Source organism: Schistocerca serialis, chromosome 1, assembly GCF_023864345.2.
Source record: "Schistocerca serialis cubense isolate TAMUIC-IGC-003099 chromosome 1, iqSchSeri2.2, whole genome shotgun sequence".
In the NCBI taxonomy this organism is placed as follows: Eukaryota; Metazoa; Arthropoda; class Insecta; order Orthoptera; family Acrididae; genus Schistocerca; species Schistocerca serialis.
Genome location: NC_064638.1, coordinates 899,389,534 through 899,409,793, shown reverse-complemented (window position 1 = coordinate 899,409,793; position 20,260 = coordinate 899,389,534). Strand labels below are relative to the sequence as shown.

At 41.5% G+C, this 20,260-nt stretch overlaps 1 protein-coding gene across 1 annotated transcript in view; it reads left to right on the top strand.

The window, feature by feature from the left end:
• Positions 1-20,260, top strand: part of LOC126444898 (uncharacterized) — a 697,169-nt gene that overhangs the window by 669,760 nt on the left and 7,149 nt on the right. Inside the window, exons 20-21 of the mRNA XM_050090969.1 lie at positions 10,573-10,712; positions 17,105-17,228. Coding sequence (XP_049946926.1) covers positions 10,573-10,712; positions 17,105-17,228 — 264 coding nt within the window. The remainder of the gene's footprint in view (positions 1-10,572; positions 10,713-17,104; positions 17,229-20,260) is intronic.

Below are 20,260 nucleotides of genomic sequence, written 5' to 3'. Positions count from 1 at the left end.
GGGTGTGTGTTTGTGTTGCCCATAGCGTAAATGGTTCAAATGGCTCTGAGCACTATGGGACTTAACATCTAGGGTCATCAGTCCCCTACAACTTAGAACTAGTTAAACCTAACTAACCTAAGGACAGCACACAACACCCAGTCATCACGAGGCAGAGAAAATCCCTGACCCCGCCGGGAATCGAACCCGGGAACCCGGGGGTGGGAAGCGAGAACGCTACCGCACGACCACGAGCTGCGGACTCCTATATCGGAAGTTAGTTTAAGTTAGATTAAGTAGTTTGTAGGCTTAGGGACTTATGACCGAAGTAGTTTGGTCCCATAAGACCCTACCAAAAATTTCCAAAAAATTTCCAAGTACGACATCTGGACGCACTGGACAGCACAACCGCACGGACTACGATAGCACGCCTCCATTCAGACCCAAATTCTCAAATTATACCACACACTATTGATGCAGTCTCCCTGCTCATTGGCGTTATTACTCGTGACTTCTCGTCAACACTGGAGGAGATTTGGGGCTGACGAGAAGTAGACTTGTGGTGTGCGGTTGTTGCGACCACTGTAGCGGTATGGCGTAGTCGTCAGCATTCAGGCTGCTAAGCAGGATATCTAGATTTTATTCCCGATTAGGCCCAAATTTTCAAATTGTACCGTTAATATAAATCAATGTCCACTGGCAGCTAATGAATTTAATTTCTTCGTGTCTTGATAAAAATTCAATAGTAAGAGACATATAATATTTATTCTTGTGCAGGTGATAAACATTGCCGTAAAATCATAATGAAGGCGACTTACGGATCTTGGCTGCTTTGTTATTTTATTTCCCATCTTGCCCTCCCCCCTCCCCCCCTCCCCCCCCCCCCCCACTCACTTACCCATTCTTCATCCCATTTAGTGGCGGGAGGAAAACAAGATGCTATGCAAATGGCTCACTTTTGTTATACGAATATTCAACATGACATAACAAGGCCATTTAATGTAAGTATGACCAGTAATTCAAACATTTACAGTGGAAATTTCTGAGGTGGAGTAATAATCGAAACCTCGATGTTGAGTGGAGAGCAAACCCCTCTCACCATGGTCGACCGCCAGTAGGGTAATATGTACATATTATTTGGCTTTATCTGTTTTTCATATTTTCCATTATTTTAGCACTTTTGTTCAAAACACACTGTACTTCTGCCTATCAACACAAGACAATACTCATTATCTGAACTGTGAATCTTCAAGGAGCCGGCCGGGGTGGACGAGCGATTCTAGGCGCTACAGTCTGGAACCGCGCGCCCGCTACGGTCGCAGGTTCGAATCCTGCCTCGGGCATGGATGTGTGTGATGTCCTTAGGTTAGTTAGGTTTAAGCAGTTCTAAGTTCTAGGGGACTGATGACCTCAGAAGTTAAGTCCCATAGTGCTCAGAGCCATTGGAACCAATCTTCAAGGGGAGCGGAGGGTGGAAGTGGACGAGGAGGGCAATTCTTAAAGTGCATTATTTCGTGAAAGACCGAGGAGTGAAGAAAACGAAGCGCAACTTCTTACAAAAGAAAGCTCAAAACTAACGCAAATACGTATTTGTTAATGGTTCAAATGGCTCTGAGCACTATGGGACTTAACTTCTGCGGTCATCAGTCCCCTAGAACTTAGAACTACTTAAACCTAACTAATCTAAGGACGTCACACAACCATGCCCGAGGCAGGATTCGAACCTACGACCGTAGTATTTGTTAATCACTAAACGTAAGCCTGCTGGACAAAATACGTCACCACTTTTAAAAAAGCGCGCTGGTAGCTGTGGAGCGCTGTAGGTAGCGCAGTAATGTCTATTCCATTTTATATCGGACGAAAAGTGAGAAAATTGACCTCATACTTCTTAAAATCGTTTATAACTTCTACGTGCGTCAATTACTGTTATAGAAAACTACTTTCACGAAGTTATCCCTTAAATATTTACTACTTTACCATTTATAATTCGGTAAAGTTTGCGTTATTTTCTGAATGAGACAGTTCGTCTGCCATCTAACTCAAGAACGTTGTATCGGACTTCAGTGTCTAGCGATTCATTTTGAATCCGAATGTCTGTTGTTGAAGGAGGTATATAAAACTAACATTACAATAATTAATACAACTTTTACAAAGATTGATTTTATGTATTAAGCATAAACACAGTTTTCATATACATTAAACTAACATGGGCCCGAATCCCTTTTTGTTACTCATTGACTTCAGTTTTAAGTTTTATGGAGGCCCTCGTATGAAAAGTGGAGGCAAATAATTAAATAAAAAGTACTGAAGCGAACGCCGTACTTAAGATGTAATGGGCTGCTCTCTGTCACTCGACACGGGAAGGGTTGTGCCGTGTAATATCGCGGAACGCCGCCAGCAGGTTTTGCCACTGCTATCCACTGAAAATACTATTAACATTTTCAGTAATAATGTCTTTAAAGCAAATGCTGAACATTATGGCATAATTTTTATTCCATTTAAATTGTGATTTTCATAAAAAATATGAAGCTTGATGAAATTTACATAAAACATAAGTTCTACATATACCGCATAGATATAACCTCAAAGTATACAATATTATCTTCATTCTAAACTTCATTTGACACTTTTAGTTTGAATAGTTTATGAGCTACCATTCTCAGAATCGTATGGTTTCATTAAATTACAGTATCTTTGAGCCTTAAAAAAATCCCGGAAGCACTTGTTCATCAGAGCTGCGATTCTGAAAAAACATATCAACGCAACGTCTGCTTAATATGACTGTCCATAAATAAGTGATCCCACAAAAATCCAAGGTTTCTTGCTGTCCGAAATGAAATGCAACAGCCTATAGATGCCACACGGTTGTATGGAATCAGTGCAGTAGCATCAGCCGACATGGAGACATGGCAGAAAACCCCGAAAGAGCTGTCGCGTTTGGTCGTGTCCACGACCACACTGTGAACAAAGTCAACGTGAAATGTCCGACGTGCCCACAAAGAATGGCGTTTGTCTCGCTGCCATGTTACACGTCGTAAGAGCAGTCGCAAAAATATGCTAATCGACATTAAAGGGAGACTTGTGTCACGCCTTGTCAAGTGACAATCGCTTTCAAACCCGACAAGAATTGTTGTTGTCACGCAACACACGTCTATCTCCAGGCGACTATCGGCGAGAGAACCACATGCTATGGACATTTGGAATCGGGTACCTCGCCAAAGATCGTCGCTCACAGTGGACATACAAATCTATACAGCAAAACAATCTAGAAACTGCGTAATATCTCATTGGAGGCGCGTAGAGTGGTGCAGAGAGTCGCGATTTTGCTTGCTTTATTACGTTGGCGCGTGAGTTTGTAACACTTCTGTTTTGCATGATGGTATCTGGTCGCTATGAGTTTATTTATCGGTTGTCATTATTTTTGGAGTTCACTGTTGCTATTTGAGATCACATAGTGTTATTTTATCGTTAGGAGATAGTGAGTGGAGCTATGGACGCTAGAAAATAGAGTACAAAGTGGAAAAATCGGAACATCTCCGGTATATTTTTCTGTCTGAGATCACTAGAGAGATATTTTTCTGTCTGAATGCAGTAGAAAGGTAACAGCAGCGGAGGAAACCAGAAACATTTACGCTGTGTGTGGGGATAATACCAGTGAACAGAGCACGGCAAGAACACGGTTTTCTCGTTTTAAGGAGGGTCTTTCTGACATTAGTGATTCTCCACGTTCAAGAAGACATTCAGGGTTTGTCGAAGATCGTTTAAACACATTAATCCTCAATGATCCACGTCGCAGGACTCGAGAACTAGTAGATGTGATGAGCTGTAATCGTTCCACTATCATGCAACATATGCACGCTGTGGGGAAGGTTGAAAAATCGTGTGTGATTACCGAATACTCTAAGCAAAATCAGAAAGCAGAGGGTGGCCAAATGTGCTTGCTTGTCATCGACTGCTTGTCATCGACTGACGATTCCTATCCTGCATCGTTACTGGTGAAGAGAAATTGTGTCTTTATGCTAACGTAAGTAAAAGAAAGGAATGGTTGTGCCCAAACACAGCAGTAACTCCCCATTCAAAGACCAGCTCGCATCCACAAAAGGTAATCTTATGCATCTGGTGTGATGTATTAACGAATTGCTTCCACGAGGTACAACAATGACTGCTGACATTAATTGTCAACGACTGAGACGTCTTGCAGACGCAGTCTAAGAACAATGAGCAGGTAGATTGCATGAAGTGATGCTACTGCGCGATAAACTCGACCGCATTCTACTAGAATGACAAAAAACACTATACAGATGTTGGGATCAGAAGTCATTCCCCACCCACCTTTATTCACCTGATCTTGATTTCTCAGATTTTCATCTATTCCGTTCACTGTCGAACAAATTTCAAGAAACTTCCTTCAAGGATGAAAATGTGCTCCGAACGTGGCTCGACGAGTTCTTCGGCTCAAAACCACGTGGTTTCTACAGTCACGGAATCTAAAAGTTACCCCAAGTTGCCTCACTGTTGTGTATGGTGAAGGAGAATGTATTATTTATGACTAAAAGTCTCTGTGTGTTTTTGGTGTTTATTAAACTTACGAAGAAACGCTACCAAGTTATGCACTAACTTCATAAAATGATGCAATATGCTGAGTTCCTGTAGTGTGTATGTGGAGTAGTTCAGGCTGCAGGTGGGTCTGTGATATTTTGGAGGTGTTTTCTGTAACATGCCTTGGGCCCACTTATTCATGTTTGCATGAACATGAACCAAGATGTTTATTTCAGCAGTCTACGTGAGCAAGTGCTACCCTCTTTCCTACATAGTTGTGATGAGTATTCTGTGAAAACTTGCTTCTTCCAAAAGGGTAACATTCATGTTGACAGGCATACGTTCCTGATTTGATTAACTGTCTGGTACCATTGCACACCACAGCTGGCTCTCTAAATCACCTGATTTAGACGCATAGAAAATGTTTGGGAGTATGTGTAACAGCAGGTGAAACGTAGCAATCCACTTAGCAACCTCACAAGATCTAATCGACGTTGACTGGCTTTACCTGGTCATGGCGTACCTGAAGAAGTTTGTGAACTTTCAGCCTCGATGAACTGAAGGCTAGAGTTGGTCGTACATGATATTGAGGTGATGTCTCGTGAGGAAGACTTAAGTTACAATGAAATGAATACCCATAGCTGCATACAGGCGTTTATAGAAGTCAATGGGGACAGTTGAAAATGTGTGCCCGGAACAGGACTCGAACCTGGGATCTCCTGCTTACCTCCATGGCAGACGCTCTATCCATCTGAACCACCGAGGACACAGAGGATAGTACGATTGCAGGGACTTATTTCTGGCACGCCTCCCGTGAGACTCACTTTCTCTACTTATTGTCCCGCACTATATTCATAGTGCCCCTGCCCAGTATACTCATTACTTGAAGAAGATGATCAAGTGGCCGGTGAGCCTTATATATATAAAGATGCTATCTGTTCTTTCGGACACAAAAGTTTTGGCCTATCTACTACTCAGAATGCACATAACAGAGACTGAGTATTTGGAACGACATTTTAGCTTATTATTTTGCTCTCAGAAAAGCAAAGTTCAAATACATGTGAATTTTTTCTATATTCACATATTATTGGTCTCTGACTTGCTAGGTAACATGACAAACAACATTTCAAACTAATGGTATACTGCTTCATCAACGTTTAGGAAACTGAAGCTATCTGGAATTCTCAGTTTTATAGTGAATAACTTTCTTTCCCTTTAATTCATTTCCATTCCCTGCTTCATCAACGTTTAGGAAACTGAAGCCATCTGGAATTCTCAGTTTTATAGTGAATAACTTTCTTTCCCTTTAATTCATTTCCATTCCCTTTCCTTACTTGCCGCCTGTAAGTCACTGTTACAAGGAATTTTCGTAAGTACTGCCGCGAAGTCCGTCTTTCGGTCGCTGTTTTCGCGTTTTCTCCCTAAACAAAGTAGCAAGAAGCTGTCGCCAAGCTTGTCACTTTGCCCGCATTGACGCCTTTACACAAAAACTGTATACCTTCTCACAACAAGACGAAAAATTCATGAACTAAATTTCGATTATGGAGTAAATTTCGTTAAACAGACGTTAGTCACGTTTCCTCTCCATAATTAATACAGAAACTGACCACTTACATTACATAACTATAACTGAAATCCACAAAAATTATAATCACTCCAAGGAGCGGTGCGGAAAACAGTTAGACTTCATGGGGTGAGTGGGCCCCAGTGGAGAATACTCAAAACTTTTCCCGTGCGATGGCAGCACCTTATAGCCCCCCAGGACCCCACTAGCCACTTTGCCCGTCATGGCCACTTTGCCTGGCTCTCCGATGTACAGAATGGTCCACTGATCGTGACCAGGCCAAATATCTCACGAAATAAGCGTCAAACGAGAAACTACAAAGAACGAAACTTGTCTAGCTTGAAGGAGAAAACCAGATGGCGCTATGGTTGGCCCGCTAGATGGCGCTGCCATAGGTCAAACGGATTTCAACTGCGCTTTTTTAAATAGCAAAACCCATTCTTTATTACATATTCGTGTAGCACGTTAAGAAATATGAATGTGGATCACGATAGCAAATATCCTTCAACTTTCCCCATAGAAAGAAATCCGGGGACTCAGATCCGATGAACGTGCGAGCCATGGTATGATGCTTCAATGACCAATCCACCTGTCATGAAATATGCTATTCGATACCACTTCAACCGCACGCGAGCTATGTGCCGAACATCCATCATGTTAGAAGTACATCGCCATTCTGTCATGCAGTGAAACATCTTGTAGTAACATCGGTAGAACACTGCGTAAGGAAATCAGCACACATTGCACCATTTAGATTGCCATCGATAAAATGGGGGCCAATTATCCTTTCTGCCATAATGACGCACCATACATTAACCCACCGAGGTCGCTGATGTTTCACTTGTCGCAGCCATCGTGTATTTTCCGTTGCCAAATAGTGCATATTATGCCGGTTTACGTTAACACTGCTGGTGAATGGCGTTTCGTCGCTAAGTAGAACGCGTGCAAAAAATATGTCATCGTCCCGTAATTTCTCTTGTGCCCAGTGGCAGAACTGTACACGACGTTCAAAGTCGTCGCCATGCAATTACTGGTGCATAGAAATACGGTACGGGTGCAATCGATGTTGATGTAGCATTCACAACACCGACGTTTTTGAGATTCCCAATTCTCGCGCAATTTGTCTGCTACTGATGCGCGGATTAGCGGCGACAGCAGCTAAAACCCCTACTTGGGCATCATCATTTGTTGCAGGTCGTGGTTGACGTTTCACCTGTGGCTGAACGCTTCCCGTTCCCTTAAATAACGTAACTATCCGGCGAACGGGCCGGACACTTGGATGATGTCCAGGATACCGAGCAGCATACATAGCACACGCCCGTTGGGCAGATTGATCACAATAGCTATACATCAACACGATATGGACCTTTTCTGCAATTGGTAAACGGTCCATTTTAGCACGGGTAATGTATCATGAAGCAAATACCGTCCGCAGTGGTGGAATGTTACGTGATACCACGTACTTATACGTTCGTCACTATTATAGCGCCATCTATCACAAAGCGAAAAAAGTGGTCCAACTAAAACTTTCATATTTCTTTACGTACTACACGAATATGTAATAAAAGTGGGGGTTCGTATTAAAAAAAAAAACGCACTTGATATCCGTTTGATCTATGGCAGCGTCATGTAGCGGGCCAACCGTAGCGCCATGTGTTTTCCCCCTTCAAGCTGGACGAGTTTTGTTCTTTGTAGTTTATTCGTTTGATGCTTATTTCGTGAGATATTTGGCCCGGTCACTAGCAATGTACCAGCCTGTATACACAATTCTTGATTGTCACTAATACACAAAGAATCACCCGAAAACATTGGGCTGCGAGAGACAGAAAATGTATAGTTCTCGAACTCTGAATGTTCTGAGTGCACCTACCACTAACTCTTGTCCACAGGACACAATTCAACACTGAGTTTGCTTTAATTTTATGTAAGCTCGAGGACTCAGCGTATTCATCCACTGGAAGCAGAAGTAGAGCTCCACCCAACTGAATTCCTTGCTTGTCCCATATTCATAACCGCTGGCCGGAGGTGCAGCGTCGCAAATCCGGAAGGTGTGGCTCAAAGCTAATCTGCACTGGCGCCGCTGGTGACGCTGCATTGGCGTGCATTATCTTTGCGGCGGTTCATTGATCGCATGAAGCTGTCTATTGACGAAGACACCTGATATTTGACACGAGGTCGAGAAGAGTGACTGTGATGTGTGTTAGAGGCTAGATATTGTGATTAGTTCACAGTTACGTGGGAGATGGGATACAATTCAGAATGTACGAGCATTTGCTGCCGTGTTGAGAGACGGATTATTGCGACTGGAGAGAGTGATCGTTGTGGAAATACTGGATGGTAGAGATCAGAAATGAGCTCTGAATACTTGTGTTAAATTCGGCATCTAGTCTCATGACGTCATCTGCATACTCACCGTCTCCTTATGATCAGAGACTCTTCTCGCGAATCTCCGCTGCTGCCGTTTTAACCAAAACTCGTGACTTAAGTCCATGGTTGGGTACAAGTGAATTACACTAGTATCGACAGGAGAGTAAGTACAGAAGCATAACCGAGGACTCGCGGCATTTCCACAATGTACGCAATCGTTGGGGACAACGTTTTTTATATATCAGCACAATGAGTGATTGGTTATCGGTGAATATTGTTCTGATTATATATGCTTGTCGTTGCCCGCACCCCTCGCACGACTGTCAATCCACCACAACACTGAGGATTGGGACAGGTGGGAGTTAAGCACTTGTACAGTCGTTCAAATGAGTTCGACTAACACAACTTGGGATCACCAGGGTTCAGTCTGGTTCACTAAGAGAGTACCCAATTGGATTACTTCACACCGTCGACATTTATGTGGTCTCTCCTAACGACGAAATATTTTAAAAATGATTATTCACGATATGTCTCTCTAAATTGTTCCGTAGTAACCTCTCGTGTACTAGGTTTTCGTATGTAGGTGCTTTGTCCAATTGGTTCAGGCATATGCACTGTGCTTTACGTGAGTGTAGGTGTCCGTGGTGTTTTATATTTTTATGTGTGGGCCTAAGAATGTGGTTGACTTGTCTGTGTGTGAAACAGACAAGATGAGGGTTGCGTTACACCATTTTGTGGCAGTATGTAAAAGAAAAAGTGTGTTAAGGATACGAGTGTATGCCAATAAGTAGTAACCTTATGAATCTAGAGTAGCATGTGTCAAACAATAAGAAAAGTAAACTTTGGTGTGCGTGTCACTTATGGGAAAAAGTTATGAAAATAAAACCAATAATATGACAAAATATATCTATTAATGAAGTAGCATCTCAAAGATGACCCCTCCAGCACATTCCAAATAAGTACTGGTATATTTATAAAATACTTTAATTAATCCGAGATGGTTATATGTGGCACACAGTGAGGCAAAGATGTACATTTTACAAGTAAAATTCGTCGTCTGTCTGTACTCGCAACTCAGTTTTTACTAGTGATACGTATTTCAGAGCGAAAACTCTATCGGCATGGCTTGCAAGATTCATTTGAGGATTCCCATCGTATCCTGGTGAAGCAGTAGCGACTGCATATTGCGAGAATCCCCTTCACTGGTGGTAAAAGTACTGTAAGTCTTTTAGTGCCATTTTTGGCTGGGAGGCATGGGCTACTGGCGTGTCGCTGATGATGAAATGATGATGATGATGGCAACCCATATCCAGTCCATAAGCGGAGAAAAATTCCAACCCGGCCGGGAATCGAGCCCGCGTGCACTGCATGAGAGGCAAACCCGTTACCACCCAGCTAAGGAGGCAGACACGTAAACAAAAGAACCTTGGAAACAATCATCAAATGTCATCAATAATATTCGCCTAAAGTGGCTTCCCTCTATAGAAAATGCTGCACTGGAGAAACAAAATTTATCCCTAAGACTATTATTTTCTTAGTCTAATAGGAAATTTGTTAAAATCAGGATAAAAATGGGTGCAAGTATTTTTTCAATGTTCTTTATTTTTCTGGCAATATCAGCTTCAACCTAACACATGAAGATAAGATGAAATAAGGGATCCTTTAAACTAAAGTTTCTTGAAAATATTGTTTTCCTAGTTCTTCTCTCCTTTCGTATGTGGTAAGTTCGGGGCACAGGCTTCTCTCAACAGAATAAGTTTATTTATTTATGACATCTAGCCACTACCCTATGAATACTTTTTGTAAGTTCCATTATTTCAATAATCTCTACTAATAAATCCGATAGGGTATGCAATCAGTATTTGTGTAAATAATTTATCCGCTATTATTAGATAATACCTATGTTGATGATCTTACTGTCGTATAAAGAAAGTCGCCTTTTCATTAGATACTTCAAAACTGATATTTAACTTCATGTATCTCTAACGGTAATGCACATACATAAATCGTGATCCCCGTTTTCTGGGGCGTTTTCTCGTTCTTTCTAAGTTACATTGTGGGGATATAAATCAGTGACATAATGAAATATAAGAATTTTAATGTTTTATTTTATTTTATTTCAGTTGCACAGCTTGAGGAGAGTGTAAAAGAGGAGAAACTCTTCCTAGAACGACTGTGTCAACATTTTGCTGAAAAACAGAAGATGGCTAGTGGGCAAAAGAAAATGACTTTCCCTTGTCAACGAGTCATTTCAGCATGTATGGTATGTAATATTGTTTTAAGTTCATATACTCTAACGAGGACACACACTCTCTCTCTCTCTCTCTTCTCTCTCTCTCTCTCACTCACTCACTCACTCACTCTCTCTCTCACACACACAAAAACACACACACGGTCGCACACATGGTCGTGAACCAGCTCCAGAAGGTAATGCAATGGTGACCGACTGGCGTATCGTCCTCCGTAATATTCAGCACACCGCTCTCCCGGCCATTTTCAACTTACCAAACCTTGGAACCGCTATCTCTCATTAGAGTTGCTCCTCAGTTGCCCTCACGGTGTTGAGTGCACCCCCCTGCTGCCCTCCATTCAAGGAAAAACCATGGTGATACTAGGAATTTAACCCAGGTACGTCGCTTGAAATCAGGCGCACTGACTGCTCAGCTAAGCAGGCAGATGGCGCTTCGAAGAAGTAATATTTAAGTCTAGACCCCTGTCTCAAACCAATTTTGCACTTTTCAGTTTAGTCAGACTGTAATCACTGTGTTTGCTTGTCCCCTTTCATTACTCCCTATCGAATGGTGTTTCAAATCGATGGAGTCTAATGTATTCCCACCATCTCCTTCTTGGAAAGGGAACGACTCCAAAGACTGTACTATGCGAAATCTGGGGTCACTGTTACAGTCATTGTTCCAAACCATCCCTTTCTTCCATTAGTAATATTCTCCTCGATATTTAATTGCATTCTGTCATATTATTGTATATTATTACCTATATTGTTCTTTTTTCCAAAATTACCTTACTTTTCATATTGATTTGATTTGCTTTGTTTTGTTCCAATCTAGATTTTTCTGTTATGTCTTTTATTTTGTTTCTGTTTGGATTTATTTTCGTTTCATGGCGCTCTCCTGGCAAAGAGAAACCTTCTGGAAACATGTACTACGATAGTGAAATTACCAATACTATCAACGAGTTACTTGTCTTACTAACATTTAACGTAACACTAATTCCTCACATTAGGCTCTTTTTTGAATATAATACTAATTACCTAGAGGTATTACCTCAGTTTCTTATTTTTGTAAGATAGGACGAGTCTGTAGAGACTGGGATAATTGGCTTTTTTAATCGTGTATGTCCATGGTAGTTTCATAATTTCCTCCCATTGTTCTAATAAGTTGACCAAACTCAATAAACAATGAATGAGAAATTACTAAATAGGGAAATTCCGGACCTCATCAGAAATTACTGCATGTTTCCCTCTAGTGATCAGTCTTTAAAAACTAAGGCCAACTACATCGTCCATTTGCCTGTCTTCAGCATTTCTCGTGGACGACAGTTTTGATCTTCGTTATTTACGGTCCTTTCTCTCTCGTCCACGTATGCACGTCGTATCACATGGTCCGGGCACTAAGCTACATTCCGTACCGACTACATGTACACCTTTCTTGTCTATTAGCATTCACCGTCTCGTGTTTTCGCCAATGGCCATTTCCATTTTGTATGTACCTGAACACTGGTTTTGATTTTCAACCACTGTGACTCATGAAGGTTAATAAGTCCAAATTTTATGAGGCCATAGGGATTATTCATAAGAAGTAGTATCTGGCAGTAAAATAACGTCAGGAAACTTTGACGTGGACATCAACACCACATTTTCCTGTTTAAACTCGACGTAGAGATTCTGACTTTAATTATACAGCCTTTGGAAAACTTCCTTGAAGCTGTCTCCCTCCTCTTGTCAAATTGACAGCCATGGGGAATTTTCAAGCGAAGTACATTCTTCATAGGCGAAATCCTGTAAGTTCCGAGATATTTTCCTTCTAATGCATGAGAGGAACAGAATTCTGTTTCCACGTATCCCCAAGCGAGAGCGCCTTCTTTCTCGTATCTAATGACGTAGCTAATCTTTCTGCTTTCCGATTTCAAGGCGGAAATAAGATATTGATATTGTCCTAGAAACACCAAAGTGTGAAGCTTCCCCTAGCTCATCTTTCCCATCACGAACAATATTGCACAGACCATGGCGTATAGGACCGTAATGCGCAAATTACGGGTAATGGTCAATCATTGTGTTAATCTTAACATTTGCTGTAATGTGAATACTGTACGTACATACCACTACACTGTAACAGTTACCTGCAGATCAGATAGTAAAAATTCCAAACAGTCTGCAATGAGAAGGGAAGGGAAAGGAGCTCGTCACTTTAATGATTTCAAAGTTTGTACGAGTTGCAACTCTGAGAGGAATTTGGAGACACATTCACAGGATTGACATGGTAACTACTATGATATGATCATACATATTGCAAAACAATACATAAGAAAACACTCAGTAACAACCGTCACCGTAACACTAGAAGCAAAATTCTGTTTGAAAGGATGTCACTTTGTACAGAAGGCACAATGTTTGATTTGATGGCTGCTATTTGCGAGAACAATCTTACGTGAAATACACAGAAACAAATGCAACCTCTGTATAACTTCGTGCTAGTATTAATAACTTACGTTAGATCCATTAGAAAATATTCCAAACAAATGTACTGTCTGTACTGTAAAATTTATGTAGCGCACAATTAGTATTAACTTTCAATGATTTCACCACAGCTTGAATTCACATCAGTTTATAATTCAAACAGTTACCGTTTTGTTGTACCATAGTTGCTGTGGCTTCATTAGACACTTATGTCTGCTTTAACATAAACCTTATTTCAGCTCGATAATCGTTTATTACCTGAATTCACTGGATAATATACTTTGTTAATTTAACATTCATAAAAAAGTAGCATAATAAACTGTGGAGTAACGAAAACGAGATACTTTTTAAGTAATCATTAGTAATAAAAATCAATACGAGAAAATAAAGTTTTAATAGATTATTATTACAAAGAAAAACAGCTGACACAAATCATATACTGAAACTACTAATCTTGGAAGTGTAGTTCACCAGTACTGAAGCCGTCAGTAACCGCATCACAGAACTCCAGATAACTGATAACTTACGAGATCTTTTCTTTCTGATTCCATTGTACAAAATAATTATTACGCAACCAATTTCTTCCCTGTTCCGACAATTCTTCTGTATTGAATCATAAATTAATTGGAACCGGCTGTGTATTTTCAGCCGATGGATCAATCCTACAATATTGGTTATCAATGTGTTATCATTGTGTTGTGTAAAAATCTCTCCACAATTTGAAAACAAAATAGAATGAGCATTTGAAGACAGCACTGTGTCCGTCGGCCACTGTTTGCGGCTGCATCGCAGTTCTCACTCAGCTCGACCAAATACAAATGATCTACGTAACGGTATGCTCACAATATGCTCCTCGTTCGTGGATTTCCGAAATTTCTCGCTTGTATGTGGCGTGAGAAGTTAGTCTTACAGTGTATCCTAGCAATTTTATAGTAAGACGTTCTCACACACATAACTTCAAGTTTTTACAAATACAGTATTTACCTTTTATTATCTCTATACATTTTACTAGCCGCAGCTCGTGGTCTCGCGGTAGCGTTCTAGCTTTCCGAGCGTGAGGTACCGAATTCGATTCCGGGCGAGGTCAGGGATCTTCATTTGCCCCGAGATGAGTGAGTGTTGTTATATCGTTTTAATCATCATCATTCATCCCCATTACGGTCGAAGGAAGGCAACGGCAAACCAACCCCATTTGGACCTTGCCCAGTACGGCGGTGCAGGTGTCCCGCATCGCTCCCTTACACCCTGCCTTGAGACTTCATCTTCATTTCCATACATTCTACTTATTACCTGTTGATAATTATTACCCACAGTTTAATAGTTTTCTAAGTGAATCATAGGTAAAATGAAGTTGTCATAGTACGCATTAACCATTTACACTTATCAGTAATTGGTTCCGCTAGTTATCAACAGGTGGGAACCAACTTCCATAGTGCTGTTTGCGCAATGGAATTTAGTTAATTACCAAGTGTAGTCTCTCCATGATGCTGGCTGACATGCAGAAGAATGAAGTTAGTGCCGAGGGTTGTATGTCTATCGATTTAAGGCGCACATATGGAGAAAAAGTTCGCGTCTTGCTGTGTCCAACTTTACTTGTCTCATTGTCAGACAGGTAACAGCCGGCTGCTATGGCCGAGAGGTTCTAGGCGCTTCAGGCCGGAACCGCACTGCTGCTACGGTCGCAGGTTCGAATCCTGCCTCGGGCATGGATGTGTGTGATGTCCATAGGTTAGTTAGGTTTAAGCAGTTCTAAGTCTAGGGGACTGATGACCTCAGATGTTAAGTCCCATAGTGCTCAGAGCCATTTGAACCATTTGAGCATATCTAAGGTGTATCTTCAGTACCTTCACTGTGTGAACTACAGCATAGCTGACTGCATTTTCTTCAACTGCAGCATTTCTTTTGTCTTCATGTAGCAAACAATTGACGGTTGCAGCGGTGCAATACTAAGACTGTACAAGGCTCTACCCCACCAGTGTACCCTACTTCACCACTAGTCACTTCGTCATCGGCAGACAATATGTCCTAACATACCTTCCCTCCAAGGAACCCATGTACATGCTGTGTTTTGAATATGGTAGCAGGTACATCATCTATCGTCGTCCAGAGGGACCAAGCGTTAACCAGCAGCAAAATTTTCTTACCGACAGTACTGGTATCTTGCTTAAAATTACTGAAAATATTTCTTACTTTCACGAAGTTATCTCGTCCTTTCGAATTGTACCTTCTTCATTGTTTGGTAACTGAATATGTAAACTTCTACAATGTATGGAAAGATTGCTTTGCTTCTGTCCAGGCTACTGAGTGCTGTGTTTGTTGTTTGAGTGTTTTAATCTGACGCTGAAATGTTTAATATGCTGTATAATGTGGTAATACCGTAAAGTCTGTTTCTTTTGTGTAGTGATATTACTTCTAGCTATCGATACCTTATAAATGTTCTGTAAAAAAACCTACAATGTGGCCCCTGACGTATTGGTTGATCATGCGCTTATGGTGTAAGTGGAGGTTTATTGTGACTATTCCTTTAGTTACACGATAATAAATGGCTGCCGTAGCGCTGTGATGCCTTGTAGATTGACTAGACCTGTATCTACCGTCTTCATCAGCTGCCGATGCTCATACTGTCCATGTCATAGTTTTGGCATTTCGTTTGTGACAGGCCTCTCTTGGTTGGTAGCTAAAGAACTTTACAAATGTATTCATTCATGTTGTCGTCTACATGAACTACAATGCCTCATAAATTTCACTGAACACGCCTTGCACTGTTTCTGACATATACCGTTAGTGAGTCCAGCACTTCTTGGCCTTCTTAATTCACATCAACATTCATTCCTCCCAAGGGAAAACGCTTCTACATCGACACACACACACACACACACACACACACACACACACACAAACACACACACACTAATAAGAAATCATGCATGGTGGAGTATGATTATCATAGAAGTTTTGCACAGAGAAAGTATAAACTCCATTGTCATATGTTTAGCATACCAAGAGCTACATAAAATATCAACATGCACACTTTCAAGCACTCGTGGAGTTCTGTGGGCCACATTTTTTACCAGATATTCTAATGTCTGACACTTTAGAAATTAGTTTAGTCAGTCCATAACATTTTGTGTCTTCTTATGCAAATTTGCCAGTAGATGGATTAAGCAAAATCCACCCCTCAGGCCACATTGATGTCTACTGAATGAGCATTCCTGTCTTATTTTAGCAAGTTGGCCATTCAGAATTTGAAGTCTATGATTAGTATGTGGTAGTGTGGTGGGCATATAAAGTGGATATCTACAATGTAATGAACATTAGCAAGGCTGTCAGCCAACACAGAACAAACAGTGTAATCTCCTTTGTCCTACAAATACGTTTACAGTATCAGAAAGACAGATGTCCATCGACATAAATAAATGTCTGGGTTTGTTAACATTGCAGTAGGTTTGCAGTCCCCATCTCCTTACAGTATTCAATTTGTTACTACTAACTCACACAACACACACTCACAAATGAAACTGGGAAACTGGTAGATGACTGAAAACAGAGAGGAGTCCAGAAGCAGCAAACCAACAACATACAATCATTTGAAGAGAAACCACTAAAAGGCAGGTCCGTGCATACATTTCAGGATGGTAGAGAGGGAATAGTTTCTACTATGGTTCATTGCTAGAGTGAACTAGTTTGTACTGTAATAGCCTATCTCTCAACTCCATGGCACCTAACCATTCTGGATGTACGTCCTTTTATCCACAATACTTCATTTTTCTCATAATCTATTACCATGAAACACTCATATGAAGTATACTGACAAAAACTGGCCGTAAATGTTTAAGCAAAATTTGGCAACTGAATCTGTTGTTAATTGCATAAGTGAAAATGTTACTCCTGGAAGTACCAGTGAAGTGTCAAGGTAATACACATAGCAGCTGTTGTTACATGAACACATATGTCACTTTCAGACATGTGCTGCCAGAAGAACAGCCTCGGGTACAGCAATAGGAAGTAAAAATCAACAGAGGAAGGGACACTGCAACAAGCCGGTAGATCCAGTAGGAGCATCAAAAACGACAGTTAGATGCCCAGGTAAGAGTGAGTGTGAGGAGTTACATTATATGGATTACGAGGACTGTTCCAAAAGAAACCGAACTTTTGAAATAGAACGTCAGCCGGCAGAAGGAGCGCCCAGCGGCTACTGAACGCACTCTTCGACAGGTTTAGATAACAAAGTGCCATTAGCAGCGTTTAGTACCCACCGTTAGTAAACGAGCTACAACTGCTGAGGTGAACACTTGCACAAGCGTGTGCGATGTGCGTGTGCGTGCGAAATTTTGCTACAAACTTTCGAAGGGACATTGCAGTTCTTTAGCCAAACACGGGAAGGATTGTAAGAGTCGCAATCACTGCTGCGAGTGGTTTAAGCGTTTTAAACATGGCTGAATGCCGCTCTGTGGCGATCCCAAGGCCGGATGGCTTTCCACGTTAACAGAATATGACGATCCTGTCGACAGGATTAGTGCTGTGATTCGCAGAAATCGTTGTTTAGCTGTTCGAGAAGTTTCTGACGGATCCTAGTGTGCATGAGGAGTGCTGTGAGCAGGAAGAGGCCTGAATTGTGGGAAAACCAGACGTGGATATTGCATCATGACAGTGTGCCGGCACACGCATCATTTCTTGTCCGCAGTTATCAAGCGAAACATCACATTCCCGTTGTGCCACATTCACCGTATTATCCGGACTTAGCCCCAGCAGATTTTCCCGGTTTCCCAAACGTAAATCTTGTACTAGGGACAGAAAGTTAGCTGAAACCTGACGTAAACAGTAATGAAATCCTGAACTCAGATTGGAATGTATACCGCAGAGACAGGCTGGACAGTGAAGGGGGAGGCGTGTTTATAGCGATAAGAAGTGCAATAGTATCGAAGGAAATTGACGGATATCCGAAATGTGAAATAATTTGGGTGAAGGTCACGGTTAAAGCAGGCTCAGACGTGGTAATTGGATGTCTCTATAGGCCTCCTGGCTCAGCAGCGGTTGTGGCTAAGCACCTGAAGGATAATTTGGAAAATATTTCGAGTAGATTTCCCCACCATGTTATAGTTCTGGGTGGAGATTTTAATTTGCCGGATATAGACTGGGAGACTCAAATGTTCATAACGGGTGGCAGGGACAAAGAATCCTGTGAACTTTTTTAAGTACTTTATCTGAAAACTATCTTGAGCAGTTGAACAGAGGACCGACTCGTGGCGATAGCATATTAGACCTCCTGGTGACAAACAGACCCGAACTATTTGAAACAGTTAACGCAGAACAGGGAATCAGCGATCATAAGGCGGTTACTGCATCGATGATTTCAGATGTAAATAGAGATATTAAGAAAGGTAGGAAGATTTTTCTGTTTAGAAAATGTGACAAAAAGCAGATTACAGAGTACCTGACGGCTCAACACAAAAGTTTTGTCTCTAGTACAGATAGTGTTGAGGATCAGTGGACAAAGTTCAAAACCATTGTACAATATGCGTTAGATGAGTATGTGCCAAGCAAGATCGTAAGAGATGGAAAAGAGCCACCGTGGTACAACAACCGAGTTAGAAAACTGCTGCGGAAGCAAAGGGAACTTCACAGCAAACATAAACATAGCCAAAGCCTTGCAGACAAACAAAAATTACGCGAAGCGAAATGTAGTGTGAGGAGGGCTATGCGAGAGGCGTTCAATGAATTCTGAAGTAAAGTTCTATGTACTGACTTGTCAGAAAATCCTAAGAAATTTTGGTCTTATGTCAAAGCGGTAGGTGGATCAAAAAAAATGTCCAGACACTCTGTGACCAAAATGGTACTGAAACAGAGGATGACAGACTAAAGGCCGAAATACTAAATGTCTTTTTCCAAAACTGTTTCACAGAGGAAGACTGCACTGTAGTTCCTTCTATAGATTGTCGCACAGATGACAAAATGGTAGATACCGAAATAGACTACAGAGAGATAGGGAAACAATTAAAATCGCTCAAAAGAGGAAAGGCCGCTGGACCTGATGGGATACCAGTTCGATTTTACACAGAGTACTCGAAGGAAATTGCCCCCCCCCCCCCCCCCCCTTCTTGCAGCGGTGTACCGTAGGTCTCTAGAAGAGCGTAGCGTTCCAAAGGGTTGGAAAAGGGCTCAGGTCATCTCCGTTTTCAAGAAGGGACGTCGAACAGATGTGCAGAACTATAGACCTATATCTCTAACGTGGATCAGTTGTAGAATTTTGGGACACGTATTATGTTCGAATATAATGACTTTTCTGGAGACTAGAAATCTAATCTGTAGGAATCAGCATGGGTTTCGAAAAAGACGGTCGTGTGAAACCCAGCTCGCGCTATTCGTACACGAGACTCAGAGGGCCATAGACACGGGTTCACAGGTAGATGCCGTGTTTCTTGACTTGCGCAAGGCGTTCGCTACAGTTCCCCACAGTCGTCTAATGAACAAAGTAAGAGCATATGGACTATCAGACCAATTGTGTGATTGGATTGAAGAGTTCCTAGATAACAGAACGCAGCATGTCATTCTCAATGGAAAGAGGTCTTCCGAAGTAAGAGTGATTTCAGGTGTGCCGCCGGGGAGTGTCGTAGGGCCGTTGCTATTCACAATATACATAAATGGCCTTGTGGATGACATCGGAAGTTCACTGAGGCTTTTTGCGGATGATGCTGTGGTATGTCGAGAGGTTGTAACAATGGAAAATTGTACTGAAATGCAGGAGGAACTGCAGCGAATTGACGCATGGTGCAGGTAATGGCAATTGAATCTCAATGTGGACAACTGTAATTTGCTGCGAATACATAGAAAGATAGATCCCTTATCATTTAGCATAAAAATAGCAGGTCAGCAACTGGAAGCAGTTAATTCCATACATTATCTGGGAGTACGCATTAGGAGTGATTTAAAATGGAATGATCATATAAAGTTAATCGTTGGTAAAGCAGATGCCAGACTGAGATTCATTGGAAGAATCCTAAGGAAATGCAATCTGAAAACAAAGGAAGTAAGTTACAGTACGCTTGTTCGCCCACTGCTTGAATACTGCTCAGCAGTGTGGGATCCGTACCAGATAGGGTTGATAGAAGAGATAGAGA